This window comes from Chiloscyllium plagiosum, chromosome 17, assembly GCF_004010195.1.
Source record: "Chiloscyllium plagiosum isolate BGI_BamShark_2017 chromosome 17, ASM401019v2, whole genome shotgun sequence".
NCBI classification, from domain to species: domain Eukaryota; kingdom Metazoa; phylum Chordata; class Chondrichthyes; order Orectolobiformes; family Hemiscylliidae; genus Chiloscyllium; species Chiloscyllium plagiosum.
Genome location: NC_057726.1, coordinates 46,175,890 through 46,195,037, shown reverse-complemented (window position 1 = coordinate 46,195,037; position 19,148 = coordinate 46,175,890). Strand labels below are relative to the sequence as shown.

The 19,148-nt window shown below is 39.1% G+C and overlaps 1 protein-coding gene across 9 annotated transcripts in view; it reads right to left on the bottom strand.

Annotated features, from left to right (window-relative positions):
- The window catches only part of fto (FTO alpha-ketoglutarate dependent dioxygenase), a 416,196-nt gene that overhangs the window by 311,186 nt on the left and 85,862 nt on the right, over positions 1-19,148 (bottom strand). For 8 of the 9 annotated variants that reach the window (XM_043706996.1, XM_043706995.1, XM_043706999.1 and 5 more), the window contains exons 2-4: positions 15,182-15,259; positions 8,743-9,388; positions 7,124-7,273 (exon numbers count right to left, since the gene is read on the bottom strand). In XM_043706996.1, the coding sequence (XP_043562931.1) occupies positions 7,124-7,273; positions 8,743-9,388; positions 15,182-15,259 (874 nt within the window). Of the gene's footprint in view, positions 1-7,123; positions 7,274-8,742; positions 9,389-15,181; positions 15,260-16,449; positions 16,539-19,148 lie in introns of those variants that run through there. The other variant, XM_043707002.1, reaches the window with a different exon arrangement.

Genomic DNA, 19,148 nt, shown 5'->3' with positions numbered 1-19,148 from the left:
CTGCTCTGGAAGAATATCAATGCAGACAACATGGGACAGTTGGTGATCTTCCTGGAGTAGAAGCTAAAAAGGATGATCAGCTAGTCTATACACTAAGAACCAAAATGGAAGAAGCAATTTCTGAGATAGATCAAAATTTAATGCAACCGCTTAGCAGAGGTGGTTGGGTGAATCTAAAGTTGAACAAAAAAAAATTTAAATGCCCAAATTTAAAAATGTACATAGGCCACAAACTGACTGCAAAAGGTCTTCACCCTGTTCCCAAAAAAAAGAGAGATGTAGCAATGATATAGTGACCAGCAAATGTGAAAACAAATCCAACCAATTTGTTGGATTCATCAAATATTTGGCAAAATTCTTGCACAATTTGTTGGCAGAGTGTAAAACCTCATTACCAAGAATGTGCCGTGGGATTGGGGCACAAAACAAGAAGCAGCATTCACTAAAATCAAGCAGCTAGTGACACCAACGTCAGTGCTGAAATGCTGCAACATAAATAATGAATGCACCCAGCAGTATGACACCAGCAGGCAGTACTTGGAGCAATTCTAATGCGACAAGGTCAACTGATTACATTCACATCCAGGGTGCTGACACAAACAGTGCCTATGAACATTTTTATCAGTATCAATTTGGAAGAGACATAGTGACAGTTGAGTCTGACCACTTCAAAACATTTTCCTCAAGCTGCTATTAACTCCAAGATTTCTAGTCTCTTGATGAAGAAAGTGGAGGATACCACCACAGAGTGTGAAATCTTCCAGATATAATGTGAAGCAGCAGCTTGCCATGCTCTGGAAGTCATTAACCTAGCATATGCACTGAATGTGACAGACAAGTGCCTTGTTATAATCAAGCAAACTACCCAACTCAACATAAGGGTTTTGTGGCTCAATAGTAATGCCATTACCTCTGAGTCAGAAGGTCTATCTTCAAGTCCTACATGCCTTTATTCCAGATGAAGGGCTTATGCCCGAAACATTGAATCTCCTGCTGCCTGGCCTGCTGTGCTTTTCCAGCACCACACTTATAGACTCTGATCTCCAGCACCTGCAGTCCTCACCTTCTCCATGCCACAGATGTGTGTCATAATGTATCTGAACACATTAATTAAAAATAGTCATTTTATAGTCTTGTCACACAGTGTTCGCATCCCTGCCTCTTGACCCGAAGATCCAGTTTCAAATTCCACCTGCTCTGGATATCTGTCTCAACAGGTTGACTGAAGTAATTATAACAAGATGCAAATCTCCAACCTTTACAAGAAGTAGTGATAAAAGGACAGCCATAGACTATCAGGGCACTGTTGCAATAAGAACATACTGGGCATATAGGTCTGAATTGACAGCACAAGATAGCATTTTATACGACAGACATAAACATTTATCCAAAAGGAGTTGAGGGGTGAGACGCTAAATCACATTCATGCAAGCCATCAAGAAATTGAATCAAATTGGAGGAAGCATGACACGTGCTCCGCTGGCCCAACATGAACAACAAAATCATGGATTGCTTGGAAGCACACTTCAACTGCTAAGTGATTCCCAACATTGTTGTGGGTAATAACAGCCTTCAGTTCACTTGTGAAGAATTCAGTCGCTTTACAAAAGATTGAGAAATTTAACATCACACATAATTTCCACACTATAGTCCCAAATGAAAAGGCTGAGATGGCAGTGAAAATTGCCAAAGGAATCATGAGGGATTCAAGCAAATCCCATTCAGATATATATAAGGCAACCATTGAATGGAGAAGGCATTGAAACGTAGTCCAGCACAAAGACTAATGCCACAACACACACGAACTACACTTTCAATAGCAAAAGGGCTATTGAAGACAGAAGTAAGTGAAAAATCAAGGTGAAAGTGCAGAAAAACAAAATTCATTTTGACAAGACTGCTAAACAACTGTCAGAGTTGAGTATTTGAGAGTCAGGAGAAAGTGAGGACTGCAGATGCTGGACATCAGAGTCAAAAAGTGTGGTGCTGGAAAAACACAGCTGATCAGGCAGCATCCGAGGAGCAACAGAGTTGACGTTTTGAGCATAAGCGCACCATCAGGAATTTGAGAGCCAGTTAGCGTACAAACATTCACAACCTTAACAAAAGCATGCTCATACAGCAACTTAGGATCCAGATAAAGCAATTATTACTTCAATCATGCACAGTGAAAATAAATGACCTAATATAACATCCCAACCACAAACACATGCATCCAACTGTAGGAGCCATTCCTTGTCTGTAGGTAGCTGATCAGTAAAAAGTGAACGCAGCACAAACACGGAACACGCATCAACTATCAGACCCAGAGTTCCACTGCAACACAACGACAGAAGAACAACAACAAATGATGCAGGAATACTGTTTGATGAACCAACATCACCCAGATAAACAGCCAACCTCAACAACACACAAGAATATCAATAAATAAGCAGCATCATGTAAGGACTGTTTGCGCAATGTATACAGAGAGATCAATAGAATTAATGAACCACAAAAACTTGAGAACAGTACTCATACAAAGATGGAAACTTGGGTAACTAAAAATGTACATGATAATGCATGCCTTTTTCTCTCATTTTTGTACCAAAAGGATATGTTTGATTGAAAGGCAATCATGTACAAATATCTGTCCTATAGGGTGGCATGGTGGCTCAGTGGTTAGCAAAGCTGCCTCACAGTGCCGGAGACCTGGATTCGATTCCAGCCTAGGTAGATTGTGTGGTGTTTGCACATTCTTCTGGTGTCTTTGAGAGTTTCTTGGGTGCCCCAGTTTCCTTCTACAATGCAAAGATGCGCAGATTATGTGGATTAACCATAGCAAATGCAGGGTTATGGGGATAGGGTGGGGGGCTGTATGCTCTTTGGAGAGTCAATGTTGACTCAAATGGGCCAAATGGCTTTTTTTCTGTACTACTGTATAGAAATGTATCACTTCTAGTCCGCTGTAGTCATGTGACATCAACTATAAGGCACCCATGCTGCAGGCATCCTTTAAAGTCCTCATGTCAACACACTGCTGTGTTGCATATTTGAAATAGCAAAGAGGGTAGTTGAGTCTTTTCAGGCAATGATGATCAAAGATTTGAAGAAAAGGAAGGTACAAAACCATAAGAATACAGCAGAGAAATGATTCACTTTCTATTACCATAGTAAATCGATGAGACAGACAAGATGGGAAGAATGCTTCCTTCTGCTGTAAACAACAATGGTTTTATGGGCTCAGCTTTGAGAAAGAATTTTTTTTGGCAGATGTTACAAGTTAAGCAAAAATGCATAATTTGAATCTATTAAAAACACACACAGTTTTCAGGCGTTACAACTATTCTCCAGTAAAACAACAATTTAAAGTGCAGAATGCAAGAGTGTGGAATGCAGTATAAAAATCAATTATAGCAATTTAAGTAGTTAAACATGGTGCATTGCTTAAAACTAAACATTTGACAAGAGTTTCATGTTAACTGCATTAAGTTCTATCCATAGTTGATTGATTTAAAAGTAGATTGTTTAACTGAACCAAACTTAGAGTCATACAGCATGGAAATAAACCCTTCTACCCAACCAGTCCATGCCAAACATAATCTCAAATTAAACTAGTTCCACCTGCCTGCTCCTGATCCATATCTCTCCAAACCCTTCCTACTCATGTACTTATCTAGGTATCTTTTAAATGTTGTAATTGTGCCCACATCCACCACTTTCTCAGGAAGTTCATTCCTCGCGCAAACCACTCTGTGTAAAAAAATTGTCTATCATTTATCTTTAAATCTCTTTCTCCTTTCACCTTAAAAATATGCCTCCAGTCTTGAAATCACTCATATTTGCCCAGTAAACTTGTTCATCTGTCACTTTGTATCAATTTATCAATATTCGAAATGTTTATTTAAATGGTTCTATCAAATGGCATTTTAATTCACCCCCAACTTGAAGAAATCCAAAGCAAAGAAGCTGACAGTGTTAAAATTTAGTCTCTCTTCAATTTTCATTAGTATTTTCAATTTACATATTTAACTTAATAAATTAATGTTGTCAGCAGTGAGATGCAAAATAGATTTGAAATATCTAGAGTTTGTGGATAGTATGGTGAAAATAAGATAGATGTGCAAATTTCCTCACACGTGCATAAGAGGTACAGTTAATAAGTTTGCAGATGACACCAAAATTGGAGGTGTAGTGGACAGCGAAGAGGGTTATCTCAGATTACAACAGGATCTTGACCAGATGGGCCAATGGGCTGAGAAGTGGCAGATGGAATTTAATTTAGATAAATGCGAGGTGCTGCATTTTGGGAAAGCAAATCTTAGCAGGATTATACACTTAATGGTAAGGTCCTAGGGATTGCTGCAGAACAAAGAGACCTTGGGAGTGCAGGTTCATAGCTCCTTGAAAATGAAGTTGCAGGTAGATAGGATAGTGAAGAAGGTGTTTCATATGCTTTCCTTTATTGGTCAGAGTATTGAGTACAGGAGTTGGGAGGTCATGTTGCGGCTGTAAAGGACATTGGTTAGGTCACTATTGGAATATTGCATGCAATTCTGGTCTCCTTCCTATTGGAAAGATGTTGTGAAACTTGAAAAGTTTCAGAAAAGATGTAAAAGGATTTTGCCAGGGCTGGAGGATTTGAGCTATAGGGAGAGGCTAAACAGGCTGGGGCTGTTTTCCCTTCAGTGTCGAAGGCTGAGGGATGGCCTTATGGAGGTTTATAAAATTATGAGGGGCATGGATAGGATAAATAGGCAAAGTCTTTTTCCTGGGGTCGGGGAGTCCAGAACTAGAGGGCATAGGTTTAGGGTGAGAGGGGAAAGATATAAAAGAGACCTACGGGGCAACGTTTTCACACAGAGGGTAGTACGTGTGTGTAATGAGCTGCCAGAGGAAGTGGTGGAGGCATTTGGACAGGTATATGAATAGGAAGGGTTTGGAGGGATATGGGCCAGGTGCTGGCAGGTGGGACTAGGTTGGGTTGAGATATCTGGTCGGCGTGGACGGGTTGGACCGAAGGGTCTGTTTCCATGCTGTACATCTCTATGACTCTATGTGATATGTTCTCATACATCAAATTCCTGATCTTGAACAATTGAGCAAAATAAGTGATGGACAGAGCCAAAGGAGGGAACATTAACCTGTAGGGATGTATGGCAAAGGGGTGTTTAAAATTCTGAAATTCAACATCAACCCAAGTCTCCCTCTTTTAATGAAGGCAAATCTTAGGAGGTCAAACAATCCACTCTTAATAAATGTTAATTGGTAAAATCTCTTGAAGAGGCTGCTTGCCTCCATTTTAACTGCATTAATTTATGTAATCATTTTCTGGGGCTCAAAATTTTGGCAACACAAAAAGACACAAAACCTATGAGCTAAATATCTTTATTGCTCTTGAGAGGCTGAGAAGCTCAAGTGTTTCCTTGTTCCCTTTTCACCTCATTTTATTCATAGACCCTACATTTGAACCCTACAATGACTAAATGCCAACACATAACCTCATCCTCATTATGTAATTTCTCACCACTCTACAACCTTTAAACATTCCCAACTCCCTCAACCACTAATACTGGAATTTCCCACATACATGACACCTGCTCCTCCACAACCTTACCACCCAATCTGGCTGGCTGGTAGGTGGAAAACTTATTGAGAACGCTTAAAACTTTCAGCATAACAAACTGAATCTTTTTGGGTTTCCCTTCTGAAAATGCTGGGTTTTTTAAGTTTCTTCTCCCCACATATCATATAAATATCAAAGTCTGGCCTCAAAATGTGAAGAAAATGATATCTGTCCTGTTTGGTAAAGAACACCTTGATTAGTTAAAGACTGGCAGATTATCTGCACAGCCTCTAGATAATGAAACTTTGTAGGAAAACATAAACTAAAGAAGAATATGATTTTACTTGTTTTGTTCTAAATTTTACTTTTTAAAAAATGTATTGAAGTTCCAATCTAATGAGAACTACATTTTCCTATAACTGTAGTTTATAAACAAGATTTCATTGTTTAATTCCACTGCGTTAATTTTCTTTGTAAAATATGAGGACAAACAGCAATAATTTTTTTAAAAATAAAGAAATAAGCAAAATCAATTCAGAGTGATAAGTTTCTCAATTCATTAAAAAGGACTTTACTAGAAACCTGACTTGTGCTTGATATCTGGTAGTATTAATGTCACCACAAAGGGTCATACTCAGGGTAAGCATATAGTCATCAGTCCATTATCACTCCGAAACCTCTTTACCTTGGTTGCCTTTTTAAAGGACTAAATGTCAGTATGGGAGAGTATAGATGAAGCATCATTGTCCGAAATATTTATGAAAGGGCAGGATTCACATTCTTTAGTACTGAAACAGAAACAACTTTATTTAACTAGACTTCTGGGCACAGTAAGCATTAAGCCTTTCATACACCTTCTTAGCGTGTGCATAAATTTATGACTTTCACAGAACAACTAATGTATCAGACACCCTGGAACCTGCATCTGAGACAGCAAGGCCCAGTGCACACTTCCTCTGCAGACCAATATTTTATTGTTAATTAAGTGAAACTGTTTCCTTCTTCTAAAACCATAAAGTTCAAATTACACTGGTTTCAAAGCAAGAATTCTATCTATAGTGTGGCACAGCAGGACAATTTTATTTTGTCTCATATCCCAAGTACGTACACACACACACGCACGCACTTTATGGGGATACACATATCAAACTGTCTCATGTCAACTTGGCTGCTGTTTAACAATGTTAGTTTCCAAGGAACTAACATTTAGTTAATTTACTGAAGACATTTAACCAGGCAAGTGTGTACTTCTTAATAAAAGGACCTGACCTTACTTTATGAAGAAAATTTAATTCAGTGGAGATCAAAACAATGTTTTAAAAATGTACAATCCTGCTAAATGTTTAAACTCATTATAACCAAAGAATTTCCCTCACATCAAGGGTTTGGAAGATAGTAGTAACCTGCAAAATTAAATTCATTGGACACATTGTAACAGCATTTCCAGAAACTTTCAGATAAAAATATTATTTGAATGCCTAGATACTATATACAAAATACTATTTGGATTTCCTGATGTGCACCGTTCCATAATGCCTCATTGGAAACTGAATAATTAGAGTGTGAAACAAAAATTACCAAGCATAAAGTAACAGTCTCCAGATTCTAGAGGCAATGCCAATCCTGGTGTAGCAATGTCCCAGGCAACTTTTATGCCGACATGCCAAAGTGCCGGATCTCTGTCCTTTATTGACGTCTTGTTGCTTTCATCTACAGTAGGTATTAAATCTATAAAGGAAAAAGAGTAGGGGTTCGGTAAAAGTGATTTGTCATAATCACAGTAAATTTTATTATAATAAATCTGTTTTCCTGAGAGACAACTCCCATATTCAGAAGATAATATAAAATGGACTAATGAATTTATCATACACAGTCAGTTCTTAAGTGATGAGGGATTTCATGCATTGCAGAAACCCCTCATCAGTATGTCCAACTGTCTGACACAGATGCACAGTAATCAGTCAAGTGACTTCAATTGTGCTGAAAATGTGGAAAGAAAAGGAAATGTAATGAAAAGCCCCAACTGTCTTGGATACTCCATTTCAGGCTGTTCGATCAGAGTACACAAATGAGAAAATAAGACCTACTGAAGATTCTAAGGGGGAAATAAAATCAATACCCAGTCCCTGACAGGGATATTGTTTAAAAAATTTACTCATATGAATTGGCAGTTAAATTTCACAGTAGTACTTTCAAAATTCAGGAAACAGCATTACTTTGAAGGGATTTTAACATAATGGAGCTTAATAAATATAGCAAAACACCTTTATGGGCTAACTGAATGCCTGTTTGACAGAATTTCCTCAACTTTTGGCAGACATTATCAAACTGCAACACTGTTCCCAATGTGACCAATAAAATGTAGAACTACAATCAAAAGAAGTAATTTCAATCAAAGTTTCCTGGGGTTTCCTACTAAATCATTTGGAATGTGCACATTAAAATGACTTTTTTTTTTGAGTTTTAAAAAGATGGCTTATTGCCAAAACCTAAAGTTCAAGCAGGACATGTAGGTTAGACATTTAAATGTGCTGATTATCACTGGTAACAAATGAGTTTGATTATTAAGATCACTTAAGTTGAAGATAATGTAAAACAAAAAGCAAATTCTTTTGATTAATGCACGTCTTTAACACAATACAACGCTATTAAAGAAACCAGAGAAAATACATTACAAACAACAACAGAAACTGAATGAAGTACTTCTGTTCAAAGCTAACCCCAGTAGTGTCTTGAAAGCAAAGTATATGGTAGTAAAATCAGCATGCGGCAACAGCGAGTTGATTTTTGACAAATCACTCCAATAGAGACGATGATGTCAATGACAATAAAAGCATTTATGTGAGTGGAAATGTGCACCTGAGGGATTCTGCAATGAACTTTTTTTGTTGCAGGTTTTATATCCTTGGCATCCTACCAGTTAGTTAATTACAATACACACAAGCATTGCAAGCCAAAAAAAGTCCAGGGCAACTTATATAAACAAAATGGATTCCGTAAAATACAGAAACATGAATGCCCACACGTGTCGATTTAACATTTCTACAGTGCTCTAAAACAATTAGCAAACAGTAAATCTAAATTGGTGTACAAGTTTGCAGGTGTGCAGCCTCAATGTGTGAAGAAAGCTTCAGGGGGTGGAAACATTAAAACAGCAAGTAGTAACCCTGTAATACTCCACTCTTTTCCATACTCACCATCACAGCTGTAGTTATACACAGCAACTGTTGACCTTTCCACCAGGTTTTCATCATAATGCCAACTCACAGCCATCTTTCCCATTCCAAAGTATGGTTCCTCTTTCAGAAATTTCATTCTTGAAGGATCCATGTAGTTCAATAGGGCCACATTAAAAGAGGTTCTATCCTTTAACATAGTTCTGTTGTTGCTTTGTTTATTGTGATAAGTTCTATCTTCCATATATCCCGAGTTCTTAACCACTGTGGAAGTTGCTGTCTTCGCCTCAAATCCAATTTCTTCAACATCAGCTGAACAACGATCCAACAAAATTTTCATTGCTTCCACATGTAAGTATTCATTAAGATCTTTAATAGCTTGGCAGGCTTTACCTATTTCATCACTGTTGTACGTCACCTCAACACCATGAGAAGGCCAAGGTATTGTAAATAGTCTTGTATCCAAGTAACGATATGTGCAGCCAGGATCTCCTATGAGTAGTCGACATACTGGTGTAAGCACATCTTTGCCTTTTATTTGAACAAGATCTTGAGAAAAACACTTACAGTCTTGAAGCATTGTCAGTCCCTGTTGGACGTTTTGGTGAATTTCCTGAGGTACACAGCTGGCCCGTTGCAAGTATAATTTGGAATATTTGGCGTTTGACTAAACAGAGCAGAAAAGATTTTCTGAACATTTTTATATTTAATGCATAACTTCTAAAATCTATTCAGTACAGTGCAGGCTACTCGAAATATCAAAATTATAAGATTTAGTGGTCTATGACCTATGTAACACATGGATAAATATTTAATAACATGGTATAATTATTATTAAGCAGTATGAAATGTGTAAAGCATTGTAAATAAAATATAATTGCATTTACATAGTGCTTTTCATCTCATAGGCACTTTACAATGAATTAAATATTTTAGGAGTGTTTTCACTGTTGTAATGTAGGAATTTAATGGGAAGCAGCTGTAATGTCACTGGACAAGTCCCAGTCTAATGTTCAGGGAATATGGGTTCAAATTCCATTGTGGGAGATAGTGAAATTCAAATTCAATAAAAATATGGAATTAAAAGTTAGCCGAATGGCAAATATGTAACCACTCTTGCTGATCATAAATTCCCGTCTGGTTCACTAATATCCTATTTCAAAGCAAATATGCCACTCTTATCTTGTTTGGTCGACGTCTAAATCCAGATGCATAGCAATGCAGTTGACTTGCAGAGCCATGGTAATAGGGGACTCCATAGTGAGAGAGACTGAAAGGGGTTTCTGCGGCGGGATTTGAGGATGGTGTGTTGCCTTCCTGGTGCCAGGATTAAGGACATCGCACACAGAGTGCAGGAAATCCTCAAGGGCGAAGGTGAAGAGCCAGACGTGGTGGTGCACATCGGCACAAATGACGTCAGGAAGAAGAGGAGGGACATTCTACAGCGGGGCTTCGGAGAACTTGGAAGGCAGCTGGAAAGCAGGTCTTCCAAGGTAGTTATCTCCGGTTTGCTTCCAGTTCCTCGGGCTGGAGAGGACAGGAACAGGGAGATAATGGACTTGAATGTGTGGCTGAAGAACTGGTGCAGGAAGCAAGGATTTAAATTCTTGGATCACTGGGGTGTGTTTCGCTGTAAGGATAAATTATACAAGAGGGACGAGTTGCACTTTAATAGGTGGGGGACCAGCATTCTGGCAGGTAGGTTTGACACTGCAACACAGCTGCGTTTAAACTAAATAGCGGGGGGGGGGGGACGAACTGGAAGTTTAAGAAGGAAGTTAAAGGAAAAGTTAGAACAAGAGAAGTTAAGACAGACAACGGAATCAATGGGGCAGAAACTCAAAAAAAGGATCATGCCATAAGGCCAAGTGAAATAGGGATTGATAGGAAGGGTGCGGGGAGTAACAAATTAAAAATATTATATATGAATGCACAAAGCATTAGAAATAAGGTGGATGGGCTTGAGGCTCATTTGGAAATTGGCAGTTACAATGTTGTGGGGATAACTGAGACATGGCTTCAAGTGGACAGGGCCTGGGAAATGAATATTCAAGGCTATACGTACTATCGTAAGGACAGACTGACTGGCAGAGTGGGTGGGGTGACCCTGTTGGTAAGAAGTGATATTCAGTCCCTTGCGTGGGGGAACCCAGAATCAGGGGATGTAGCGTCAGTATGGATAGAGCTGAGAAATTCTAAGGGTAGAAAGACCCTAATGGGAGTTATCTACAGGCCCCCAAAATAGTAGCCTGGATGTAGTGTGTAAGTTGAATAAGGAGCTGAAATTGGCCTGTCGCAAAGACATTACTGCAGTTGTTATGGGGGATTTCAACAAGCAGGTAGACTGGGAGAATCAGGATGGTACTGGACCCCAAGAAAGGGAGTTTCTGGAGTGTCTCTGAGAGTGTCTCTTAGAACAGCTTGTGCTGGAGCCTACCAGGGAGAAAGCAATTCTGGATCTGGTGTTGTGCAATGAACTGGATTTGATCAGGTACCTCGAACTAAAGAAGCCATTAGGAAGTAGTGACCACAATACAATGCTTTAAACTGCAGTTTGAAAGGGAGAGGGTAGAATCGGAAATGACAATATTTCAGTTGAATAAGGGGAACTATGAAGCTACGAGGGAGGAGCTGGCCAAAATTCAATGGTGCAATATCCTAGCAGGGATGGCAGTGGAACAACAATGGCAGGTATTTCTGGGTATAATGCAGAAGATGCAGGATCAGTTCATTCCAAAAAGGAAGAAAGATCCTTAGGGGAGGCAGGAGTGGCCGTGGCTGATGAGGGAAGTTAAGGACCACATAAAGACAAAAGGGAAAAAGTATAAGATAGCAAAGATGAGTGGGAAATCGGAGGACTGGGAAGCTTTTAAAGAATGTCATAAGATAATTGAAAAGGAAATACGCAAAGAAAAAATAAGGTACAAAGGTAAACTGGCCAAAAATATAAAGGAGGATAGTAATGGCTTTTTTAGGTTTGTCAAAAGGGAAAGAAAAGGGTTAAGACTAAAATTAGGCCCTTGAAGACAGAAACGGGTGAATTAATTACGGGGAACAAAGAAATGGCAGAAGAGTCGAATTGGTACTTTAGATCGGTCTTCACTGGGGAAGACACGAGCAATCTCTCAGATGTAATAGAAGCTGAAGGACCTGAACAAAAGGGAATTCATATTTGCCAGGAATTGGTGTTGAAGAGACTGTTAGGTCAGAAGGCTGATAAGTCCCCGGGACCTGATGGTCTACATCCCAGGGTACTGAAGGAGGTGGCTCTAGAAATCATGGATGCATTGGTGATCATTTTCCAATGTTCTATAGATTCAGGATCAGTTCCTGTGGATTGGAGGGTGGCTAATGTTGTCCCACTGTTTTAGAAAGGAGGGAGAGAGAAAACAGAGAATTACAGACCAGTTAGTCTGACCTCAGTGGTGGGAAAAATGCTGGAGTCAATTATAAAGGACAAAATTACGACACATCTGGATAGCAGTAACGGGATAGGTCAGAGTCAGCATGGAGTTATGAAGAGGAAATCATGCTTGACTCACCTTCTGGAATTTTTCAAGGATGTAACTCTGAAGATGGACAAGGGAGATCCAGTGGATGTAGCATACCTAGACTTTCAGAAAGCCTTTGATAAAGTCCCACATAGGAGGTTCGTGAGCAAAATTAGGGCACATGGTAAATGGGGACAAAATACTGACATGGATTGAAAATTGGTTAGCTGACAGGAAACAAAGTAGTGATAAACGGCTCCCTTTCGGAATGTGCCGCAGGGATCAGTGCTGCGAGCACAGCTTTTTACAATGTACATTAATGAGAATAGCTCACAGGTCGGCGCAACATCGAGGGCTGAAGGGCCTGTTCTGCGCTGTATTGTTCTATGTTCTATGATATAGATGAAGGTATTAAAAGTAATATTAGCAAATTTGCTGATGACACAAAGCTGGGTGGCAGGGTGAAATGTGAGGAGGATTTAGGGGAATACAGGGTGACATGGATAGGCTAGGTGAGTGGACGGATGCATGGCAGATGCAGTTTAATGTGGATAAATGTGTGGTTATCCATTTTGGTGGCAAGAACAGGAAGGCAGATTACAACCTAAATGGAGTCAAGTTAGGTAAAGAGGCAGTGCAATGAGATCTCGGTGTTCTTGTACATCAGTCATCAATGAAAGCAAACATGTAGGTACAGCAGGCAGTGAAGAAAGCTAATAGCATGCTGGCCTTCATAACAAGAGGAATTGAGTATAGAAGCAAAGAGGTCCTTCTGCAGCTGCACAGGGACCTGGTGAGACCGCACCTGGAATATTGTGCGCAGTTTTGGTCTCCAAATTTGAGGAAAGACATTCTGGCTATTGAGGGAGTGCAGCGTAGGTTCACGAGGTCAATTCCCGGAATGGGGAGACTATCTTACACTGAAAGATTGAAGCGACTGGGCTTGTATACCCTTGAGTTTAGAAGGCTGATGGGGGATCTGATTGAGACGTATAAAATTATTAAAGATTGGACACTCTGGAGGAGGAAGCATCTTTCCGCTGATGGGGGAGTCCTGAACCAGAGGACACAGTTTAAAAATAAGGGGTAGGCCACTTAGAACAGAATTGAGGAGAAACTACTTCACCTAGAGAGTGGTGTGTGTATGGAATGCTCTGCCCCAGAAGGCTGTGGAGGCCAAGTCTCTGGATACTTTCAAGAAAGAGTTGGATAGAGCTCTTAAGGATAGTGGAATCAAGAGTTATGGGGAAAAGGCAGGAACATGATACTGATTGAGGATGATCAGCCATGATCATAATGAATGGTGGTGTTAGCTCGAAGGGCAGAATGGCCTACTTCTGCACCTATTGTCTATTGACTTTTCACCATCATCCAAAAAGTCCTAATAATCCACTCAGCTCATGGAAAATAAGGAATAGCCAATAAATATTGACCCAACCAGCAATACCACCCACCCCCCCATGAAGAAAATAATGTGGCAGCCAATTTATTCACAGAAAGGTCCCACAAAGCAATGTTAACTGGGTAATGTGATTTTTGTGATGCTGATTGAGAAATAAAAATAGCCAGGACAGTGCACTTCTTCAGAATAGTCACAGAATTTTTCATTTATTCCTAAGAGGTCAAACAGGATCTTGGTTTAACATCATCTGAAACATGACACATCTGACAGAGCCACTCTTCTTCAGTACTATACGTAAGTGTCAGGTTAGATTTTGGTTTTCAAGTCCTGGAATAAGACTTGAACCTGGACTCAGAAAAAAGCACACAATCACTGATCCAAGACTGATACTCCAGTTCAATGACTGGAGATGAGTAAAATCCCAATGGCAACATTTCAGATTGGCAGCAAAAGTATAGAGGAGATACTTGCTACCATATCATTATTACATCTCTGTGTAATAACAGAGGGTTACAGCACAGAAAAATTATGAGTAATAAATTGTACTAATATATCTTACATCTATTGACACAATGTAGCAATAATTAAACAAGTGAATGCATACCTGTGAAGCTAAAAGCAATGCAGTTCATAGTACACTGAAAACAATAAGAACTCTTAAAACTGACATCTCGAAATTAAAATGTCAATATTTTGGCAACTAAATCAGGGCCAAATAACGAGAGAGATCTATTCTCAAAGGGCAGGAAAAAAAGTGGTTGATCTAGTTATTACTAGATGACAGGTGTCACAGATTACTGGAGGCAAGCTATAGTGGATGCTGCATCTTGCATCAAGACTTGAATAAAACAAATTCCAATGGGGTGTGCAAGCCAGAATAACCAGCAGTCCTGAAAATAAACTCACAGGACAGTGGTGAGGAGGCAGGTGTTTGCAATAGTAAGACTTAGAATCATAGAGATGTACAGCATGGAAACAGACCCTTCGGTCCAACGCGTCCATGCCGACCAGATATCCCAACCCAAACTACCTGCCAGCACCTGGCCCATATCCCTCCAAACCCTTCCTATTCATATACCCATCCAAATGTCTCTTAAATGTTGCAATTGTACCAGCCTCCAACACTTCCTCTGGCAGCTCATTCCATACACGTACCACCCTTTGCCCCTTAGGTCTCTTTTATATCTTTCCCCTCTCACCCTATACCTATGCCCTCTAGTTCTGGACTCCCTGACCCCAGGGAAAAGACTTTGTCTATTTATCCTATCCATGCCCCTCATAATTTTGTAAACCTCTATAAGGTTACCCTTCAGCCTTGAATTTCATTTCGCAACATTATGGTTGTGTTGCAAAAATCCTATCAGAACCCATAGACTGTAGATTTAGGACACTTCATATCTTCATTCATGATTATATTAAATTTGCTAGAATTAAAAATGGAAGTGATTTTTGAAGTCACAAATTTGTATTTTATCTCGGTATGATTATTAGGAATGATGGAATTATTTGCAGTAATTAAACGGACTTTCAAGGCTTCAGAACCAATGAGCATTTAAAACAGGTTTACCAGTTGTTCAAACTCCACATGTTTAGGTGTTAAATATGGAAGCTTTCGGTCTTCAATTTCCTTTAGCAGCTTCTGTCTCTGTTCGAAAAGTACACCATAGAAGAAATTAGTTTCAAACAAAAAGGACACAAAGCATTATCATTTTTTAACATTAAGCAGCCAATATTTCCTCCCATTATCATTTAAAATTATGTTTTACAAGTGATCTTTTGCAAAACTTCTAACTATTTATGATAATATGAAGCAGCATTAATTATGACAAATCTTCAGACCTTTAAAACCTCCTTATATTGTTAATTTAAAAGCATGGATTATTGGAGAGATTTTTCAATTTTTATTTTTTTTGCACCAAACAACAGGAGAATATCAATTCAGGGACCATGGTCTTAGAATAATTTCTGAAGAAAATCAATAAAGAACTTTTGTTATTTTTATCACTTAAAAATGTGACGATGGAATCACAGTCAAGCAAATTAACAACTCTTAAAATATGCACACTACACAACCCTTATAACAGCCTCAACAGCACTTCCAAAAGTAACTTTATCACAACACACTGTCAAACAATTTTAGAAGGGAAACATTATTAACATTATTGTGTTATTGGCATTGTATTGTGATAATTGCATGAAAGGTTTCATTGTGTTCTTTATATCACAGTAGTTATATGCTGATATCACAGATTAAATAGGATGACCATTTTAGATCTAAGTTTTGGAACAAAGGTAGCAATTGTTTTCAGAGGGAGGCATCAATATTCACAATAAAATCAGTATTTCATACCCAAAGCAATATGAGAGTCTATTAGTGATAATAAATAACATCTGATTTTGAACTTTCCACGTTTGTCCTTGTATTCTTCAAAAGTTAACTTTCCAAGTATTGCATTCTTAAATTATTTGCATGATTACATTTTATCTAGTTATTTGTGTTCAAGTGTAGTGCCAATTAAATGAATATATGCAGGATCAGAATTGTTGCAAAAGATAAAAATGTTATTAAAAATGTAGAGTTTCTCATATTACCTGACACACATATCTAGGTTGACAGAAAGCAGCAATCAAGTTTTTGTACTGAACAAGAGTTACTATTCATTTCCATTCATTCGATTATAGCAACAGGTAAATGATTATAAACTATCAGCATATAATGTTACTAATTAAAACTCTAATCCTTTTATAAACTCTGCTCTTACATGCAAACAGCCAAAGAAACAGGTTTTAATATATTATGGATAGCAAAGCTAGTTGAATAATACTTGTCCCTACGTATTGTGGTTGAGGTGGCTTTTATGACTCTTCTACTGGCCAGTGCATTGCTTTAGTCATCTTCCTTCGGTTGCTTCCATTAGATGGTGGCAGACACAAAATGGCTGGTTCTCTTATATAGCCTGATTTATCAGTTAAAAGTCACCACACACGATAACTGTTAGAGGAAAGGTAAATTGGTTTTCTACATGTTTATATGAGTTTTAAGTGCAGATAACAGGCTGCTGACTTGGGGACGAACTGAACACGTTCTCCCTGTAACTTTTTTACTAGCTCCAAGCTATTGAGTTATCGGAGATCTCATCACACAATTGTTGGCCATCAAAAAAGTCTCTGATGACCAGTCACTTGTCCATAGACCAATCAACTTCTTGTTGCCAACAAAAGGTACATCAGTACACCCACCTCAGCTCTAAATGTTCTGTAACTTGAACTTCAATTGCTACTTCTTCAACAGCTGTTTACATGATGCTTGGCATCACGGTCAGGTTACATACCTTCAAAACTGAAGCCACACTTTCAAACATTTTTTTAAAACAACTCTTCCTTATTTCAGCCCCAAGCTTTTCAAAACAGAAAATATGTCCTCGCATGATCTTTTTTAAAATCACGGAAACGTATTGTAAATAGAGCTGGCAAGGATTTGGATGTGGTATTGATAAACAATACAGCAAAGGAAAACACCACATTCTGTACTATGTTTAACACATGGCAGTAGAAACAACAAAGGATTTCCTGTAAATGGCAAAGTCATCACTGACAGTCTTAAAGGAAATTTCAAAACAAAATTTGATTGATTTGGCAGGTAAACTGGAGTTAAATTTGAAAATGGAAATGAGAGAATAGGCATATAAACATTCAGCAACTAGAGTGTTAGAAGTGAGAGATGAAGAATTGATATTGTTAGCTTTACAAGGTGAACCTCAAAGTTAAATTCAGTCATAAAGTCATAAAGTCGTAGAGATGTACAGCACGAAAACAGACCCTTCGGTGCAACCGGTCCATGCCGAGCCGTTATCCCAACCCAATCTAGTCCCACCTGCCAGCACCCAACCCATATCCCTCCAAACCCTTCCTATGCATATACCCATCCAAATGCCTTTTAAATGTTGCAATTGTACCAGCCTCCACCACTTCCTCTGGCAGCTCAGTCCATATACGTACCATCCTCTGCGTGAAAACGTTGCTCCTTAGGTCTCTTTTATATCTTTCCCCTCTCACAGTAAACCTATGCCCTCCAGTTCTGGACTCCCCCAAGCCAGGGAAAAGACTTTGCCTATTTATCCTATCCATGCCCCTCATAATTTTGTAAATCTCTATAAGGTCACCCTACAGCCTCCGACACTCCAGGGAAAAAAGCTTCAGCCTGTTCAGCCTCTCCCTATAGCTCAAATCCTCCAACCCTGGCAACATCCACGTAAGTCTTTTCTGAACCCTTTCAAGTTTCACAACATCTTTCCGATAGGAAGGAGACCAGAATTGCATACAATATTCCAACAGTGGCCTAACCAATATCCTGTACAGCTGCAACATGACCTCCCAACTCCTATACTCAATACTCTGACCAATAAAGGAAAGCATATGAAACGCCTTCTTCACTATCCTATTTATCTGAGACTCCACTTTCAATGTGCTTTGAACTTGCACTCCAAAGTCTCTTTGATCAGCAACACTCCCTTGGACCTTACCATTAACTGTATAAGTCCTGCTAAGATTAGTTTTCCCAAAAATGCAGCACCTCGCATTTATCTAAATTAAACTCCATCTGCCAATTCTCAGTCCACTGGGTCATCTGATCAAGATCCTGTTGTAATCTGAGGTAACCTTCTTCGCTGTCGACTATACCTCCAATTTTGGTGTCATCTACAAACTTACTAACTCTACCTCTTATGCTCACATCCAAATCATTTACATAAATGATGAAAAGTAGAGGACCAAGTACCAATCCTTGTGACACTCCACTGGTCACAGGTCTCCAGTCTGAAAAGCAACCCTCACCTGTGACTAACGATGATACAAATATCTCAGCAAGAGGCCAGCAATCACTTCTCTAGCTTCCACAGAGCTCTAGGGTACACCCTGATCAGGTCCTGGGGATTTATCCAGCTTTATGCGTTTCAAGACATTCAGCACTTCCTCCTCTCTAATATGGACATTTTTCAAGATGCCCCATCTATTTCGCTGCATTCTATATCTTCCATATCCTTTTCCACAGTAAGTACTGATGCAAAATACTCGTTTAGTATCTCCCCCATTTTCTGCGGCTCCACACAAAGGCTGCCTTGCTAATCTTTGAGGGACCCAATTCTCTCCCTAGTTACACTTTTGTCCTTAATGTATTTGTAAAAACCTTTTGGATTCTTCTTAACTCTATTTGCCAAAGCTATCTCATGTCTCCTTTTTGCCCTCCTGATTTCCCTTTTATGTATACTCCTACTGCCTTTATACTGTTCAAAGGATTCACTTGATCTATCCTGTCTATGCCGGAGATTTGCTTCCTTCTTTTTCTTAACTAAACCCTCAATTTCTTTAGTCATCCAGCATTCCCTTCCGCTCCATCTAAACCCTTAACACTATGGCAGTCCCAGTCTATGTTTGTAAAGTTAAAATCCCCTACCATAACCACCCTATTATTCTTACAGATAGTTGAGATCTCCTTACAAATTTGTTTCTCAATTTCCCCTGACTATTAGGAGGTC